Genomic DNA, 17002 nt, shown 5'->3' with positions numbered 1-17002 from the left:
TTTTCTTCAAAACATTACTCAAATGTAACTAGTTTCTACCTACTTCTGACTATAAGCTTTATTAAAGAATGGGATACTGTATGCTCTGTTTTTTCTCATGTTCATATTTTTGTTAGGACTTGCAGTCATCACAAGAGCATTTTTAGTTTGCGCACCATTCCTTTTTCTTTTCTTTTTTTTTTAATGTTGGACTTCTGTTATCTTCCAGCAGGACTCCGGTATAATGTAGCATGTTAGTAAGCATGAAGAAACAGCTTGGATGCAATAATGATAAAATAACTAGGAAACAATGTGATTCTGCACAGCTTAGTAAATTTATAGTTTCAATTTTCTACAGATTAAAATAATAAAATAAATAAATACACCCTTTCCTGGAAACACACCTAAAGCAACACTGTACTTCATATTCAACCACACTTTAACCCCCGAGAGCTGGATTTAATTTCCTTTATTTTATTAATAGCCATTTCTTTACAGATGAGCAACCTTTTTGGAAAGCACTGTCCCAGCAGATACTCTGCTGACCATTTCACACAAAGCCTCTAAGATTTGGCACAAACAAAATATACAAATTAGCATCTTTGTATGCCACACTAATAAGAAACAAAGTAATCAACAATAAATATGATAAAAATGCAGCGATAAAATGAGATGTCCTTAAATTGTGTAACCCCTTCAGAGCAAAAATGTAGTTTATTTTTTACTTTGCCGTAAAATACTTTGTAATCAGGCTGATAATATTCAAGCTTCAGTATTGTATTAAAGACTCATTGGAAGAGATGGTTTCCTTAAAAAAAAAAAAGTTGCAGAGGAATCATCTTATTGAGCTAAAGTCTGTTCTGATAAGGCCTGAGATTCCTCCTTTCTCAGTCCGTCTGATTTGTCAAGGCCAGGAAAGGAAGTGAAGGGAAACCAGGCACAAGCTCATGATGTATGTACAGTTGGGGTTATTTATGTGCCCCATAGTTAATGTGGAGTTTGTCTCCCCCTATTGGTTAAATCAAGTGTAAACAGAAAAAAGAAAAAATGTACAGCATCCAGAAGAATCCATGCAGTTCGTCGGGCTACTTCAAGTCTGACTCTCCCTCCACATCTGCAACTACAAAACCTGGACCAGAAAATCCAGCTGATGTTTGACAGCAAGATGCAGAAACGTGTCTCCACACACATCTGGGTACGACCGCAAAGAGAAAGTGCAGAGTTTCCCCTTAAGCAGTGAAAACCAGCCATCGCTGTGGTGGAAGCGGCCGTGTTGCGTTATGGCGACTCGCCAGAGACGCATTCCAGAAACACTCAAATTAAAGGGACATAATAAGAATGGAGTCTGAATAAACAAAGTAAGCACCTGCACTGATCTGAAAGTCACTTTAAAACTAAATGAGAACCTGAACGTGTCGGAGCCAGGCTCAAATTAAACTGCGGGACAAAACAAAAGGCGTAGAATAAAACGGTCCAAACCATTCCAGAGATGAGAGTCTCAAGTTCGCCGCCGACTGTGTTCTAGCTGGAACCAAAGGACGCCGAGGAAAGCGTTTCCGCAGGTCTCAACAGCTCCGTTTCCACTGAAAACTCCTCCGACATTGTGTCGTTTTGCATGGCTAACCGAGTGCTTGCGGAGCTGTGGCCGAGTCGGGGTGAAGGCGCAAACTGTGTCTGAAGAATTCACCTGGAAACAGCCGGGAGACGACCCAACTTCAGGAAACTAAATGCGTAGAACGGTTTATTTAAACAGCGCTGCTATAAAGAAAAAGCAGCCTAAATCTAAAAAGAGATCACACAGCCTAAACTGGGAACACAAATTAGACCTCGGTCTGCAGGAGTACTTCTGAGCAGATGACCAACTTGAAAACAATCTAAAGAAAACAGCTTAAGTCGCATCTAAACTGCCCCTAAACATTGACCCAGAATATGCAACCGGACAGTTTAAACCGAAGCTTTTTTTCTTCGTGACCTGAAAAAAAAAAAAAAAAAAAGACGCCATCCGCACTTTGCTCTAAAAACCAGCAGCAGTGACAGTTTCAGTGCTTAATGTACAAAGCCAATGTGTTTGTGGAGACCCAGCAGGAGGAGGAGGGACGGCAGGCCGTGGGGTGGATGAGGGATCCGGTGGGTGAGGACAGCAGGACTCAGGGAGGCGTCTCTGCGTTGTTAGTGGTGGTCTTTTTCTTTGTGACCTTTTTCACTGTCTTGGTTTGAGGCTGGGAGAGGGAGGGAAGAGCGAAGAAGAAGCCCAGTTAATCAACTGAAGAAGAACTAAAACAAACAAAAGAAGAACCAAATCTTTGGAGTCCCTACAACATTCAATCCCTTTGCAGACTGAACTTTCCAGAGCTCTGACTCCTTTTTGTTACGTTGTTAAAAAGGATAAATAGTGATGTGATTTTCAGCTGATGTGGACCTGGGAAAAACCAAAAAGAGGGAGGATAAGGAGATGGATGAGGAGAAAGAAAAGGTAAATCGACAGACGGAAAAGGGCGTGGACAGAGATGGATGGAAAGGACGGATGAATGGACGGACAGACAAAATGAATGGCTAGATGGACAGATAGATGGGCGGCTTATCAAACATACGGTTTGATAAGTGGAGAGATAATCATGCAAAAAATAATAAAATAAAAGAAATTCAAATACTTTTTCATGTTTCAATGTTTTTTCATTCTTATTCAGATGTGGAAAATACTTTCCCAGAAAGCAATTAAAGTTGAAACATTTGTGTTTTCCTCTTAGTAATCTATGAAACTGATAAACCAAAGAAAAAAAAAAACATCCTGACAAAAGCACAAGAAAAAGATAAAAAAAAAAATTAAAAAAATCCTAGACAAGCTACGTGAAGCGTGTTCTTACCTCTGTCTTCACAGCCGCTACCTTTTTGGTTGTCTTGGCGACGCTGGCACTCCGTTTGGGAGCTTTGTCTCCCAGATCGTCATCTGAGTGTTCGGTCCTCGTGTCTGATTGGTCGGATCCGTGTTGGGACGACGTGTCGTCGGCAACAGGCGCTGACGAGCGGGCTGGACAGGGAAAGTTAGTTAGAAAAGCATCTTGGGGTTTTACACTCACATCAACAAACTATATAAAACAAAGGCCTGTTTCTGATTTCTCCTTCTGCCAGACTAATTATTACACCTTGTTTATTTTGGAATGATAAAATAAAAAATAAAAAAAGCTGTGGCACTACTGCAGAAAATTGGAGTTGTGAAGTTTATATTAAAACAAAAAAAGCTACTGAATAAGAAAACTTTCAGGCAAAAAACAAAAAAAGAAAAAAAAGAGATTCAGAAATCATTCAACATGGGAAATGTTTGTGTCAACTTCAACCCCACTATGGAAATCTGTTGTACTGAAAAATAAAACCTGAAATAATTTGATTTGTAGAAATGTAATTATTTCTGCAGCAAAACAAATTGGACATTTTTGTTTGTTTTGCCGTTCTAGTTTTTGAAACTTGCTGGGTGTCTGACCGATATCGGACAGTCCTGTAGCTTCAGCGTCTCAGTATTGAGGACAACATAAAAAGCAGAGAGACAAAGAGTCCTCATTCTGAGCCTCTCTTCCCTCCAGAATCACATGATCCTCCCCACCTCAACCCCCTCCCCTCCATCCCCCTCTCTCTGGACTGCTTTATTATCCTCCAGCTGCAGAGTCAGAAGTCATATGACTCCTCATACGACCCGCCCTGCTTTCAATGAACAAAGTCCTTAAAGTCACTCTCTAGCACAGTTAACGCTTGCTGACATTTGTAAATGTGTGCACCACTTCCTGGCTGATGGGAAGCTTGTGGGCTTACTGTGGCGAGCCGAGGAGCTGCGCGCCCGCGGCAGCGTGCTGGACCCCGAGCTCATCTCGTCCATGTGCTCTCGTCTCGTCCGAACCTCGGCCGTGTGCAGGTCCAGCTCGTCCTCCGTGTTGATCAGGGTCAGGTCCTGCATGCTGAAGCTGCGCAGCTTGTCAGACAGCACACCCTGGCCCTGGGCATTATGGGAAAAGAAAACGGACGTTAAGAGACGAGCGCATCTTTTCTGCCCGTTCGGCTTCTGTAAAGGAGACGCTGGAGTTGACAGACAAAAAAAGATATTAGATACTTTGCATAAGCTTCCAGCATGCTTCACAATTATAAGAACCCCTGAAAAATAACCTAGAAAACCTTAAAGAAAAAAAAAAAGGGGGTTGCTATGGCGACTTTAAGATTCAATCTCTTGTTTTACCACCTTTACCATCATCTTCACTGCAGCAAGAAAGGTAAACATGGTGGGAAGATAAACTTTGGTTCATTTCAACACTTCTGACTGATCTCTGTGTTCTCTTGAGAATTGAATCACATTTTTTTTAAACACGAGCTGGGAGGCAACCTGGATTCTACACATAATATATCTTAACAGGAACAACAGAAAGACAGTTCACCACAGACTGGACGCCTCACCTTGGTGGCTGCGGTGACGGCTGCGTTAGCGGCGAGGTTGAGACCCCGTTTTCCGAACTTCATCATGGTCTCATAACTCCTGTCTTTGGCCTGCGCGATGTACTCGTCAATTTCCTTCACACAGCAGCGGGAGCAGGAGCGTCGGTGACAAATAAAAAAAAAAAAAAAAAAGGTGACACACAATACGGGGTGTCAGGAGGACGAAGAAACCACTAGCGTAAAAGGCACTTGAAACAGACATGAATATTTTAACGCGGATGTGGATTACGTCGTCATTGTTGTGCGGCTCGAGACGTCTACCTTTTCTTTGTTGGAGAGGGTCGGGTGGACAAACTTGCGGTAGAGAACGCTGGAGCCCTTGGTGTAGGGCGACAGGAGCCAGATCACGAAGGCTATCTTTAGCTCGAAGTAAAACGGAAACCTGGGAAAAGGAATAAAAAGTTGAAGCTTCAACAAAAGGCTGGATTTAAAAGCTTCTCCTGCAGGTGAGCTCACAACTGAGATTAAAAACTCTGAGACAGGAGAAAAGGAGAAAGTGGGCCTGGTTTTCCTGCAAAACCTAAACTTTTCCATAAATGTTTAAGTACTTTATATGCATTTCTTTTACATTATTATAGCTACAAGAGAAAGCAAACATAAACACAAGTGGTGCTACAGCTTGTATCTATTTTTGTGTGCATTCACTATACAATCAAAAACTGCTCATAAAACCTGACATAATATAACCTTTACTTTGAAATATATTTTATATAAATCTAAAAAAAAAATAAAAATAAAAAAAAAGCTGCCATTTCAGTGAATAAAAATCATGGTAAATGTTTGGAAACAAAATGATCTGCATCATTCTGCAAGGCTCTCAAGGTGATGTGATCACTGTTTGTGATTATATAAATGAGATAGATAGAGATAATTAATTTCATCTTATGATAGACGTAATAGCTGTGTAACCTAGATGGTCTCTCTTTGAGGTACCTACTTTGAGTTAGTTTTAGAAAAATGCTTAGAGTTCTCCCTAACACCTTGGAGCAATTTTCTGCAACAGACAAAAACTTCAGAAGTGGTTTATATGAAAAGCAGCAGCTGGCTGCTTTAAAAAAAAAAAAAAAACTTTGAAAAGAAGATTAAGCTAAAACTAACCCAGCACTTCAAACGTCTCGTCATGCAAAGCTGGTTATTTGTTACAAGCTTCGCGGGCATGTCAAGATCAAGATCCTCGCTCACCATGACAGGAGCAAGTCTGTGACCGTCTCTGCTGTGCTGAACAGGGCGAACACTATCCAGTACATCATCCATTTTACCTGCAGAGACAAACGCGCAGACGTGAGAAACGAGAGGACATCGGAAAAGCAGCACATGAAAACGCACGCGTGGGAACGCGCGACGCGACACGGAGGTTACCAACGCGCCCAAGCCGAGCAGCGAAATACGTTTTCATTAATTCACACCAGATAAGACTCACAAAAAAAAAAAAAAAAAAAAAAAGACTACTGAAGCAAGCTTTAAAACCAATAACTGAAGGCAAATTAGCACTGACGAAAAACACGAGGGTTCAGATTCAGTGCCGTAAACCTTTCGTGTTGAAGTGGGAGAATAAATGTGGATGTTTAACGGGAGTCAGACGGACGTGCAGCCACAAGACAAAACCACATCAAGCGGCTCATTTAATTAGTCAGATGGGGAGGAGAGGGATCGGAACCAAAACATCAGCTTTTAAAAAAAAAAAAATGGCGTCACCCTCTTTCCTCCTCCCATCACTCGCCACTTCTGCTTGAGCGGCAATCGAGGCGTTGCCATAGTAACCTGCCAGGAGGAGACTGCGCTCCAGCAGAAATCTAGGCTGAGGGCCAGCTCCTCCCTCCCCTCGTCGCCTACTGATGCAGCGATGAGGTAAGCAGGAGGAACCCCATTTAGCTGCCACACCATCAGCTAAAGGCAGAATGGGTCTCTGCAGCCCTTTTTGTTGGTTTCCCCTAGAAACGCTTTTCAATTCATTAGGACCAGCGCAGTGAGCCTCCGACTGGATTCTGTTTTTTTTTTTTTTACGACACCACACAAATACAGGACAGGAGGGAAACGCACAATAAATATGAAATAAATATAGCTTGTTTCAACCGTCTGGAATATTTCCATATCTGATCGTCACATCTTTTAGGTCTACAAAAGATTTAGAGGTGGAAATTAAAAGCAACATAAAGCGGGACCTAAGTTTGAGCGTGTCTGGGTGTGGACCGTTATTTGATCATGAATAATCTGCCAAAGAAGTGAGGTCATCTGAAAACAATGGTGACCAAACTTTTCAGCAATAACAATGTAGGAGCCTCAGAATACTGGTGAATAAACAAGCGTTATCATCAATCAGTTAAACTGATTGATTAAATCAGTTAAACTAATTTAACTGATTTAATCAGAAACTGTTGGTGTGTGTTAGAAACAGCACACCAACAGTTTCTAAGTTGCTTTCATTTATTTGTAAGGTCTTGCTTTACCAAGGCTAATTTGTTATTATGTTACACTATCAGGTTTATTAATAAAGCGGGATGTTGTGAACCAACTAATAAACATTTTTATTCAAAGTAATACTGTAAAATTTAAATAAATTGCATGTACAAAAATACGTCATATAATGTACAGAGCACTGATCAAAAGTCTTCATTCTGGAAGGACTTTAAGGTGAGTGAGAATGAATATAATTTGCCAATATTTGAACATGAAAAGAGAAAAGCAAAGTAAAATCTCATTGTGTTTCAGTTATCAAGGTGGTAAACTTTACAATGTAAATGTGACCATAGATGTATGTGTCTACACATGCCTGTTTAAATATAAATGTATTTATGCATACATGCATATGGACAACAGATACATTTCACTATTGTAGGCTGCTGAGAATATGAATAAGGCAGGCAAAGTGTAAGCCTTCACTTCAGCCTATTCCTTATTCGGTAAATTATTTGGTTTGTAAAAGAGTGTTTCATTTTGTTTCCTCCTTTTGTAATGTTGTAACTTTACCAAAAATAAAAGTTAATTTGAAGCTGAACGTGTAATTTACAAAGATCCAGGATTTGCCTGCTTGTGACCTTAATAAAAATAAAAAAAGTATTTAATTCCCATCAACAACATGATGAAAAAGTTAGTGGGTTCTTTTAAAAAAAAAAACGTTAGCTTTTTATGACCAAACGCAACAATGTTTTAGCAGTTAAAGAGAGGATAAAACCACAGTTTTGCTTATTTGGGTCCTACAGTGCATCATCATTTGGAAGATTTTCTAGCCAGAAATCTTTTTTTGCAGATTAAAAGGAGGGGGAAAAAAAGCATCTTGAAAAGCTTTCACAATAAAACGGTCCATTTCCTTTTCCAAAACATTTTCAAACAGCCAACACCCTCTTTCTTTAATTTACTAGCTTGACTGTTTCATACTTTAAGTCTTCAACACACTTTACTGAACTATGGAGAAGTCAATAAAATATTCAGGTGGCTGACATTATATAAAAAAAACAACACTGAAAGTGTCATTTCTTACGAAGCAATATCAGCCTATTGCGGCCTAAGCCCTAAAATGTTACTAGTGTACAATAACTCTTTGAAGTCGGGACGATGTCCGTAAAAAGAGCAGGCAGCAGCCGAGGGCAGGAACCGCCAGGAGGAAGAACTGAACAGAAGGAGGTCATGAACGGCCCGCTGCCACTCCATGACCAGAGGTGATACTCACATATTCCTTCACGTTCTTCGTTTTGACAGCCTTGTAGGAGGAGTATGCTGGGTACAGAGTCCCAAAGGCGAGGCTGGAAAAGCAGAAAAGGAGCAAGGGGTCAGCGTGAGGAGATTCACCAGGAGAACATGACCTCTGCGTACGGATACCCACAATCGGACCCAATCGTGGAGACGAGTCGTGTTTGCGCTGAGCTTATATAAACAAAAGACGGCTGCTTATTCTGCACCATTTGTCCTACTTTTACTTGAACGAGCTCAGCCCTTTTTTTATTTGCTGCTGGGGAAAAAAAAAACAAAACATTCTGCTCCAACAATCAGTAATGGAGATCACACAGACAGGAAGAGTGCAGGGAGATAAAATGGAAAAACACACAGATAGGTCTGTCAAGGGTGGGAGGCCAAGTGTTGGCTCGTGCGCAACTCCGGGACTCTGAGCTCACAGAGCTGTGTTTTTGATGAGCATCTGGTTGCACCCTTTGTTCTTTGTGCGGATTTCTGCTGATGTGACATATGCTAAACGGCAGACACACACACACAAAAAAAGGCTGTCACCAGAGCTGGATTAGTCAGTTCTTGTGACCTTTAACTAAATCTAAGGGATTGAACGTGCAGCAGACTGAGACTCGGTTTGAGCATATTTATCGTTTCTCCCCCTCCTTACCATCTCAGATCTTCTGTCCTATATACAGTAGAGTCTGAGCTGCTCAGTCGTGTGTGCAAAGAGACTGGAAGCAGACCCCAAGGCTTGTGCGTCGCCTGAGCCAATACGAACTTCTTTGTCTCCATTTCACAAGCTCACCTCACTGTGGATGTACAGTCGTTCCCTTCCGACTCAAATGCATAGAAGCTGCATTGCCTATTCAAATGGTTTGACGATTTGCAAATGTATTCGTCCCGTTATAGTCACACCAGAAACGTTGAAAATTGTGTATCATTTTCCTTCCAGCTACCAATTATGTGCAATTTGGAAGTGATTCATCTAATAAACTATGTTGAAATGTGCAACTGCAACATAAAACAGCTAAAGCTGTATGATCTTTTTTTTCCTTTGCAAAGCATTCTGCGTGTTCAAAGAGCTAAATAAAGAAGAGAAACAGTCGACTGTTTGAAGTGCTGAAGCTATTATGATGCATATGTGGTCACACTGCCTAATCATTGCATGACTACCTGAGGCACAGCAGGGTAGAGGAGTCAGCTAGAAGCAAACTGTTAGCAGTGTTACTGTTACGTAATCCAGGAATATTTATAGGAAGGATCATTATTTCTATATCAAAGGCCCCTTTAAATCTTCAAGTCAGTATTATTGACATGTAAGGAAGGAAATAAAGTAGCCAGAGCCAGACATAAGCAAACTTAAGCTGCTGCTGAGACAGAAGTCGGCTTTTATATGTGAATTCTATGAATCATCAAACTTGATATACTTTAAAATTTAAGCTGATTAAGCAGCTAAAATTACCAAATTACCAAAGGAGGTAAATATTAAAGTTTGCATTTAAATGCTGCACTCGAACTTGAATGATCAATAGAGTTAGCCCGCAAAATATATCGCTTTGATAATTTATGCAAGGCCATCTGTTTAATAAATTATGTCAATTGATGATGAAAAAACTTTTTATGAATTAGAAGATAAAATTACATTTGTGTTCGAGCCATTTATTTCAATCGTGATCTCGTTGAAAATATGGGAGAATATGACCTCTGCCCAAACCAAGGTAAGTCTACCACATGTTTTTATAGAGTCATATCATCATATTTCCTCACAATAGATTACTTCAATCATTGATTGTCAAAGTAGGTAGAAATATCCCCCTGTCTTGTTACAAGCTGATGTGTGGTTAGTATTAAATGCGCTGTAATGTAGGGAACCCAAAAAGGTCGGGTAAAAAAAAAACAAAAAACAAGTAAAACTATAATATCCGATATAAAGATCGTCAGTGGGTGGGCGATGTAACTGGGAGGTGGGATCCTGGGTAAATTCGGGCCCCAAATACTCTTGGCCCTGCCCTGGAAAGAAATCAGGACGACTGGAGCTACTGGCTGTGGTTGAGTCATCCACAGTGTGGGGATGTGGTGTGTCCAGGTGGAAGAATGAGGCCCTAGTTTATGATGCTACACAGATATATCCTAAACATAACCCTAAAACATAAATAAATTAAGGTATCCACCTTTACTCAGTCATCACTGAGTCCAAGGCCACTGAAGGCTGTTTTGTATGTGTTTACTTGTCCGCAGCGAGGTTTGCATGTTAATCAGGTTGGCTAACGAACAGCTTCTTTTCATCGCCAGCACAACAATCTCTCTTTTGGTTTGTTTTTAAATGGCCAGCGTCGTTAGCTTGGAGCTGTTAGCACGCAGATTGTGCTGCATCATCGCCCTTATTAAAACAACACAGTGAAAGTGTTGGAAAAGTGAGCACCCACGGTAGATTTAGTCGGGATTCAATCACCAGGCTGCCCACGGGGTTTTCTTATTTACAAAGTTTTAGCTGCATTTGGGCAGAAACGGACCGCAGCAGACCTCGTTGAGCGATGGCGATGAATGGAGCAGCCGTTGACGGCGACGACGATGATGATGATGTAGCTAACGTTTTTAACACAACAGATGGAGCCCAGCCCATACTCACACCACTATCCTCGAAATAATCCAGGACACCATGCTGCTGGATAGCCGAGTCGTGAGCCTTCTCCGCGTCTAGGAACTCTTGTTGTGGCTAGCAGGCAGGCTCGGTGCCCCCCATTCCTCCTCCAGGACGCGGTGAGTGCTGATGCGGGGCAGGAGGCTGCGAGTCCGGCTCGATCTGCCACGCTGCTGCGCTGTCAGGTGAGTGAACAACCACAGAGGATGTGGATGAACTGCTACTGCAGTCTGCTCTCCGCCACTGGTGGAAAGACAGGCTCTTAAAGAGGCAGCGCCACGCTAGTTAACGTCGCTTTCACTATATGAATGCCCCCCCCCCACGTTTTCCCCTCCTCATGCTGTCACAGCTCGGTGTACTCAGGGCCGGTCCAAGCCTTTTCGGGGCCCTACGCATATTTTCATTTGAGGCCCCCTATGACAACATGTCACCACCAGATGCTTCATCATTCCTAAGCTACTATGCTAGTTTGTATGTAACATGTTGACTGTCTATTTTTTTAAAGGTTTTGTTGGCTCCAGTGGCCTTTATTTCATAGTTGTCAGACAATAAGGTGGGTTATGAGAGGCAAAGGTTGAACCCGAATCATCCATACATTAATTGCATTTAACCCCTCTGCCACCGCGGTTATTTTTAGCTTCATATGTAATTAGCCTACATCATTCCGTGTTATCGTGGCTGCTGATTTTAACCTTACAGAGTAGCAAACAAAAAAATATCAATTTGGATTTTGAAAAGCAGAGTGGTATTTAGTTGTGCCATATTATTTCAGCTACTTGAAAGTAACATCAGCAGAAAAACACAGAATTTATAGTAAATGAGTTACGAAGTTTAATGTCTTATATTTTCCCAACATGGGCAGTAGCCAACAGCAGGACGAGTTTGACGTATTATTTTGTACCAACTATATAATAAATTTCCATGTGTAATTGCATCTAGTTTCTTTTAGCCTACTCAATAATATTAAAGAAATAATCACGTTAGCTTAGGGCCCCCTAGTGGTGTTGGGACCCTAACCAGCCACATAACTCATATTGCCTTTCAATAATCTTAAAATAATCTTAAAATAATTTATCTATAAAATAAATTATAGTCATTAGAGGTGTGCCGATCGATCGGTCACCGATCATAATCGGGCCGATTTTCGTGAAAAAGTGCATGATCGGTGATCGGCGATCATTGTCTCTTTTACCGATACCGATCACCTACTTCTCATTTCCCAGCCTACCTGTGCAGCTGGTCTCCTCTTTCCTTCACTCTGCGCAAACGCGCAACAACAAATCTTAAGTGATGTGGAACTATAACGTATGGAAGCGCATTGCTATCATGCAGGAAAAGATTTTTTTCGATCGCTATCTCGTTATAACGAGATATGTATCTCGTTTTAACGACTTACGTATCTCGTTAAAACGAGTTACGTATCTCGTTTTAAAAAAGATTTTTTTCGATCGCTATCTCGTTTTAACGAGTTACGTACGAGATACGTAACTCGTTAAAACGAGATAATTTTAGGTCCAGGAAGTGGCGGTATTATGCTAGGCTAGTACAGTGAGTAACATGAATTGGTCAGGTTTCCCTTCATGTTTGGTCTACAACATGTAGAGATACGGATGCTGCTTTGCACTGTGGTTAAAACCATTAACAGCATGCCTACTCTGACAAGATCCTAAACAGAACGGGACTGCACAGAAGGAGACGTTAGTCCGGTCCTCTAGCTGTGGCGGCGTTCCTGACTGGATCGAAGCTGAAGTTGGCTTTCGATTGTAGCTTCTGATTTGGGAAATGGCTAAAGGGAGATTATAACGGAGGCTCAGATGTATTTGATGAACATTTTCTGGTCAGATTTTTTATTAGAACAGTACACTTGCTAAACAACGGCAACGGCTGTTCGTAACCAAGCAACCGAAATCAACAAAAGTCTAGGTAGTGGCAAAAGACAAAACTAGATCCTGTTAAGCATTCTTCAAAATAAAATACTTCCTCTCTCCAAAATAAATCATACATATTTTAATTTAATTATTTTTCACGTCACCTTTTGGAATTGTGTACAATCAAGTTAAATTCGGTGAATAATAATAATCATGTAAATTACACTTAACATATGACTTGACATATGACAATGCGCTTCCGTAGTGCTTCTGTAGGTGGCCACTTGTGCTGACTTGAGGTTGTTCTTTTATGTTTGATTTGATCAACTTTCTTTGCTCAAATATTTTCTAATTAATATATGTAATAATTGTTATTTATTGTAAATGTTAAAAAATAAAAAAATAAAAAATTAATAAAAATTAATAAATAATACAAAATTAAAAAATAATAACCATGTATTAAAATTATGTAAGAATAGTAGTAATTTAATGAAAAGTGATAATCAATCATTATGTGTTCATTTACTCCCCCCAAAAATACCTCTGCATCATTTTAAAAATTATTAAATCTCATCACAACCCTAAATTAACAACCACAGTTTAAAAATAAATTAAAAGGAAATAAATTAATTAAAAGGAAAATTTATTGAGATGAATTACCATTTGAATGGCAGATTAATCTGCCATTCAGATTCATGGTTGTGTACCTGACAAACACAAACTAACACAATTATGTGTTGAAATATTCAAATAAATATTCAACACATACTGCATGTCATATTATATTCATTTTAACACACAATGTGTAAAATTAACACAAAATATGCTTTTAATTTAATAACACATTTTTTGTGTTCTTTTTTAACACATCTGTTTTTAGAGTGTATGTTATCAGTCTGTTAAAGATAGTATTATTAATAGCAGTACAATTTGCACAATGCCTGTTTTGTTTAGTTTTCTTCTTGGAAAAAGTTATTAAAAACAAGTTTTTGTCTAAATTAAGGTGAATTCATGGTTCCTTTTTCCACATAATGTAACCGGTAGTGTTTATGATAAAAAATAAATAAATAATAATTATGTATCGGTGATCGGTATCGGTGTACCGGCCCTCATGGGTGATCGGTATCGGTATCGGCAGGAAAAATCCTGATCGGCACATCTCTAATTATTTTATTATTATTTTTAGTATTATTTTTCCGGTTAAACGGTGCACCAAACTATATCAGATGCTTTGTCTACTTAGTAAGCCAAAGTTATCGCGCACAGAGAGCTCTGAGAAAGTCGTCCCTCAAACTTGAGCAACCACAACAGTTTCTGTGATTCTTATTAAAAACTCAAGAGACAAAAAATGGAAGAGCTACGAAAGCCACATTAGCACCATAGAATTCAATCTCCTGTTTGTTGAGCATCTCTGTGCAGTGCAGCGGATTTAACTCATGCAGGGCTGAGTTAAATGGGGCCTTGAGCAGAATTTGACTTAAAAGTCAGTCTTGCTGCTAAAAACATTAGCACTTCTAACAGCTTCTGGGTTAGATTTAGTCAAATCTGGGAGAGGGGGAGTAGTTTAATTGGCCAACACAAAAACAATCAGTTATAATTGCAGTTTACTAATTTGTATTTGTAAACAAACAGAGCTCAAACTCAAAGATTAAACTCACAGAATCAGATTGTTGCTATGATAACAAACCAATCTAACTATGAATATTGTTCTTTGAACTTTAACAAAGTAAACTTGCCAGCTCCTTAAAATCTTACATTTAAATGTTAATTTAATTCTTGTGTTTACATGGGGCTCACCGACCCCACACACATAAAACTTGTATCATTTGCCACATTTGGACTGAGGCAAACGTGGAGACTGAGGCTGACGGGACACGCAACGAAACCCTGGAGGTCAGCCGAGAAACCAAAGGGACTGGCCACAAAGCCCTGGAGGTCGGCCGGGGGACGTAGGAGTCGACCTAAAACCCTGGAGGTCAGCCGAGAGACCAAAGGGACTGGCCACAAAGCCCTGGAGGTCAGCCAGGAGACCAAAGGGACTGGCCACAAAGCCCTGGAGGTCGGCCGGGGGACGTATAGGGACGTCAGCCCAGAGACTAGCATGACTTGCTATAAAGCCCTGGAGGCAGGCCGGGAAACCAACAGGACCCACAATGAAGCCGTGGAGGTCGGCCGAGAGACCAAAAGGACTCACCACAAAGCCCTGGAAGTCAGCTTGGAGACCAACGGGACTCGACACGAAGCCCTGGACGTCAGCTCGGAGACCAGTGAGCCTTGCTATGAGGCCCTGGAAGCAGGCCGGGAAACCGATAGGACCCACAACAAAGCCCTGGAGGTCAGTCAGGAGACCAGTGGGACTCGCCACGAAGCCCTGGAGGTCAGCCTGGAGACCAACGGGACTCGCCACGAAGCCCTGGAGGTCAGCCCGGAGACCAATGGGACTCGCCACGAAGCCCTGGAGGTCAGCCTGGAGACCAACGGGACTCGACATGAAGCCCTGGAGGTCAGCCAGGAGACCAATGGGACTCGCCACGAAGCCCTGGAGGTCAGCCCGGAGACCAATGGGACTCGCCACGAAGCCCTGGAGGTCAGCCTGGAGACCAACGGGACTCGACACGAAGCCCTGGAGGTCAGCCTGGAGACCAACGGGACTCGCCACGAAGCCCTGGAGGTCAGTCAGGAGACCAATGGGACTCGCCACGAAGCCCCGGAGGTCAGCCCGGAGACCAATGGGACTCGCCACGAAGCCCTGGAGGTCAGCCTGGAGACCAACGGGACTCGACACGAAGCCCTGGAGGTCAGCTCGGAGACCAGCGAGTCTGATTGTCTGGTGATGAAGGAGACCTGAGTTCGATGGCGTCAAGTTCTCATAGCACCGCAGTCCTGCGGGCCTCAAGCTCTCCTGCAAACATCTTTCAAGTCATTAGCTCTTCCACCATCAGTCCCCAAGTGTCAAGCTTCGCTGACACTGCAGTCCTGCTGTCCTCAAGCTTTTCTGCCACCGACAATCAAGCATGAAGCTTGGAGCCCTCATGACACTTTTTTATTTAGGAGTACCATGGTTGAACCCAATACCTCAGAGTGTCTCTTTTGTACATTTTCACAAGTGTATTGGTGAGGGCTCCGACCACACGTCTGAATACAGATGGCTGCTCCTGTGGCTGGTCTGTAACCGACTGGCTGTGTTCATGGGTTTCCTCTTCAGATGGCTGCTCCTGTGGCTGGTCTGTAACTGACTGGCTGTCTTCATGGGTTTCCTCTTCAGATGGCTGCTGGTGCTGCTGCTCCTCTATGTCCCTCAGCCTATTGTTCAGCTGCTCCATTTCAAGCTGTAGTTCGGTCCTTATACGCTCCAAGGCAGTGTTTTGCTGCTCCAAGGTGGTGTTTTTCTGCTCCAAGGTGAGGCTTCTCTGCTGCAGGACGCTGCGATTCACCTTCAGGGCGTCGTTTTCCTCCTCCAAGATTTTGTTTTCCTGTCCGAGGATGTCATTTTTCTCCAGCAGGATGTCGGTTTTCTCCAGCAGATTATCATAATCCTCCTCCAGTCCGGTGATATCCTGCTCCAGTTTGGTCGTTTCCTCCTCCAGGGCGGCGTTTCTCTGCTCCAGGACGGGGTTTCTCTGCTCCAGGGCGGCGTTTCTCTGCTCCAGGGTGGCGTTTCTCTGCTTCAGGGTGACGTATCTCTGCTCCAGGGTGACGTATCTCTGCTCAAGGGTGGTGTTTCTCTGCCCCAGGGCGGCGTTTCTCTTCTCCAGGGTGGAGTTTCTCTGCTCCAGGATCGTGTAATCCTGCTCCACTATAGTGATTCTCAGCTCCAGAGAGTTGTTTATCTGCACTAGGTTGGCATTTACCTCCCCCAGAGTGTTGTCTATCTGCTCCTGGGTGATGTTTGTCTGCTTCAGGGCTGTGTTTCTCTGCTCCAGGGCGGTCTTTTCCTTTTCCAGGGCCTTGTATTTCTCCTCCACTGTGGTGAGTCTCTGCTCCAGGTTGGTGTTTCTATGCTTCAGCCTGTTGTGTGTATACTCCATAGTTATCTTTTCCTACTTCAGGGTGGTGTTTTTCTGCTCCAGGTCGTAGTTTTTCTGCTCCAGGGCGTCGTTAATCTGCTCCAGGGCGTCGTTAATCTCCTCTAGAGTGTCGTCTATTTGCTCCTGGGTGGTGTTTGTCTGCTCCAAGGCGGTGTTTTTCTGCTCCAGAGTGGTGTTTCTCTGCTTCAGAGCGGTCTTTTTCTTCTCCAGGGCGGTGTGTCTCTGCTCCAGGGTGGTCTTGTCCTCATTTAAAGTTCTGTTTACTGCAAACAGATGTTTAATTTCCTCGTCTTTTTCCTGAAGGAGCTTGTCTTTTTCATGTTCAGTCTGTTCTATGTTCATCTTCA

General features: G+C 42.2%; 2 protein-coding genes across 3 annotated transcripts; both read right to left on the bottom strand.

Annotated features, from left to right (window-relative positions):
• Nucleotides 1-433: 433 nt before the first annotated feature.
• Nucleotides 434-11026, bottom strand: reep2 (receptor accessory protein 2). Of its 2 annotated transcripts, none has more exons than XM_014979179.2 (8): nucleotides 10748-11026; nucleotides 8123-8195; nucleotides 5638-5714; nucleotides 4717-4837; nucleotides 4417-4530; nucleotides 3784-3964; nucleotides 2844-3007; nucleotides 434-2198 (listed from the first exon to the last, which is right to left on the bottom strand). In XM_014979179.2, exons 1-8 carry the CDS (start codon nucleotides 10777-10779, stop codon nucleotides 2127-2129), a joined length of 834 nt encoding a protein of 277 aa, XP_014834665.1. In that variant the 5' UTR covers nucleotides 10780-11026; the 3' UTR covers nucleotides 434-2126. The 2 variants fall into 2 exon arrangements, with proteins under 2 accessions (XP_014834665.1, XP_087865776.1); XM_088009650.1 differs by lacking the exon at nucleotides 10748-11026 and adding an exon at nucleotides 8276-8770.
• A 3495-nt stretch (nucleotides 11027-14521) lies between these two features.
• Nucleotides 14522-16794, bottom strand: LOC148157107 (uncharacterized). Its single transcript, XM_088009758.1, has 2 exons — nucleotides 15771-16794; nucleotides 14522-15529 (listed from the first exon to the last, which is right to left on the bottom strand). The coding sequence occupies exons 1-2, from the start codon at nucleotides 16653-16655 to the stop codon at nucleotides 14522-14524; spliced, it is 1893 nt and encodes a 630-aa protein (XP_087865884.1). The 5' UTR covers nucleotides 16656-16794.
• Between the last annotated feature and the right edge of the window lie 208 nt (nucleotides 16795-17002).

This window comes from Poecilia mexicana, unplaced genomic scaffold, assembly GCF_051168715.1.
Source record: "Poecilia mexicana isolate PSO_F unplaced genomic scaffold, ASM5116871v1 scaffold_10, whole genome shotgun sequence".
Taxonomy (NCBI): domain Eukaryota; kingdom Metazoa; phylum Chordata; class Actinopteri; order Cyprinodontiformes; family Poeciliidae; genus Poecilia; species Poecilia mexicana.
This window is presented reverse-complemented; position numbering and strand designations above follow the sequence as displayed.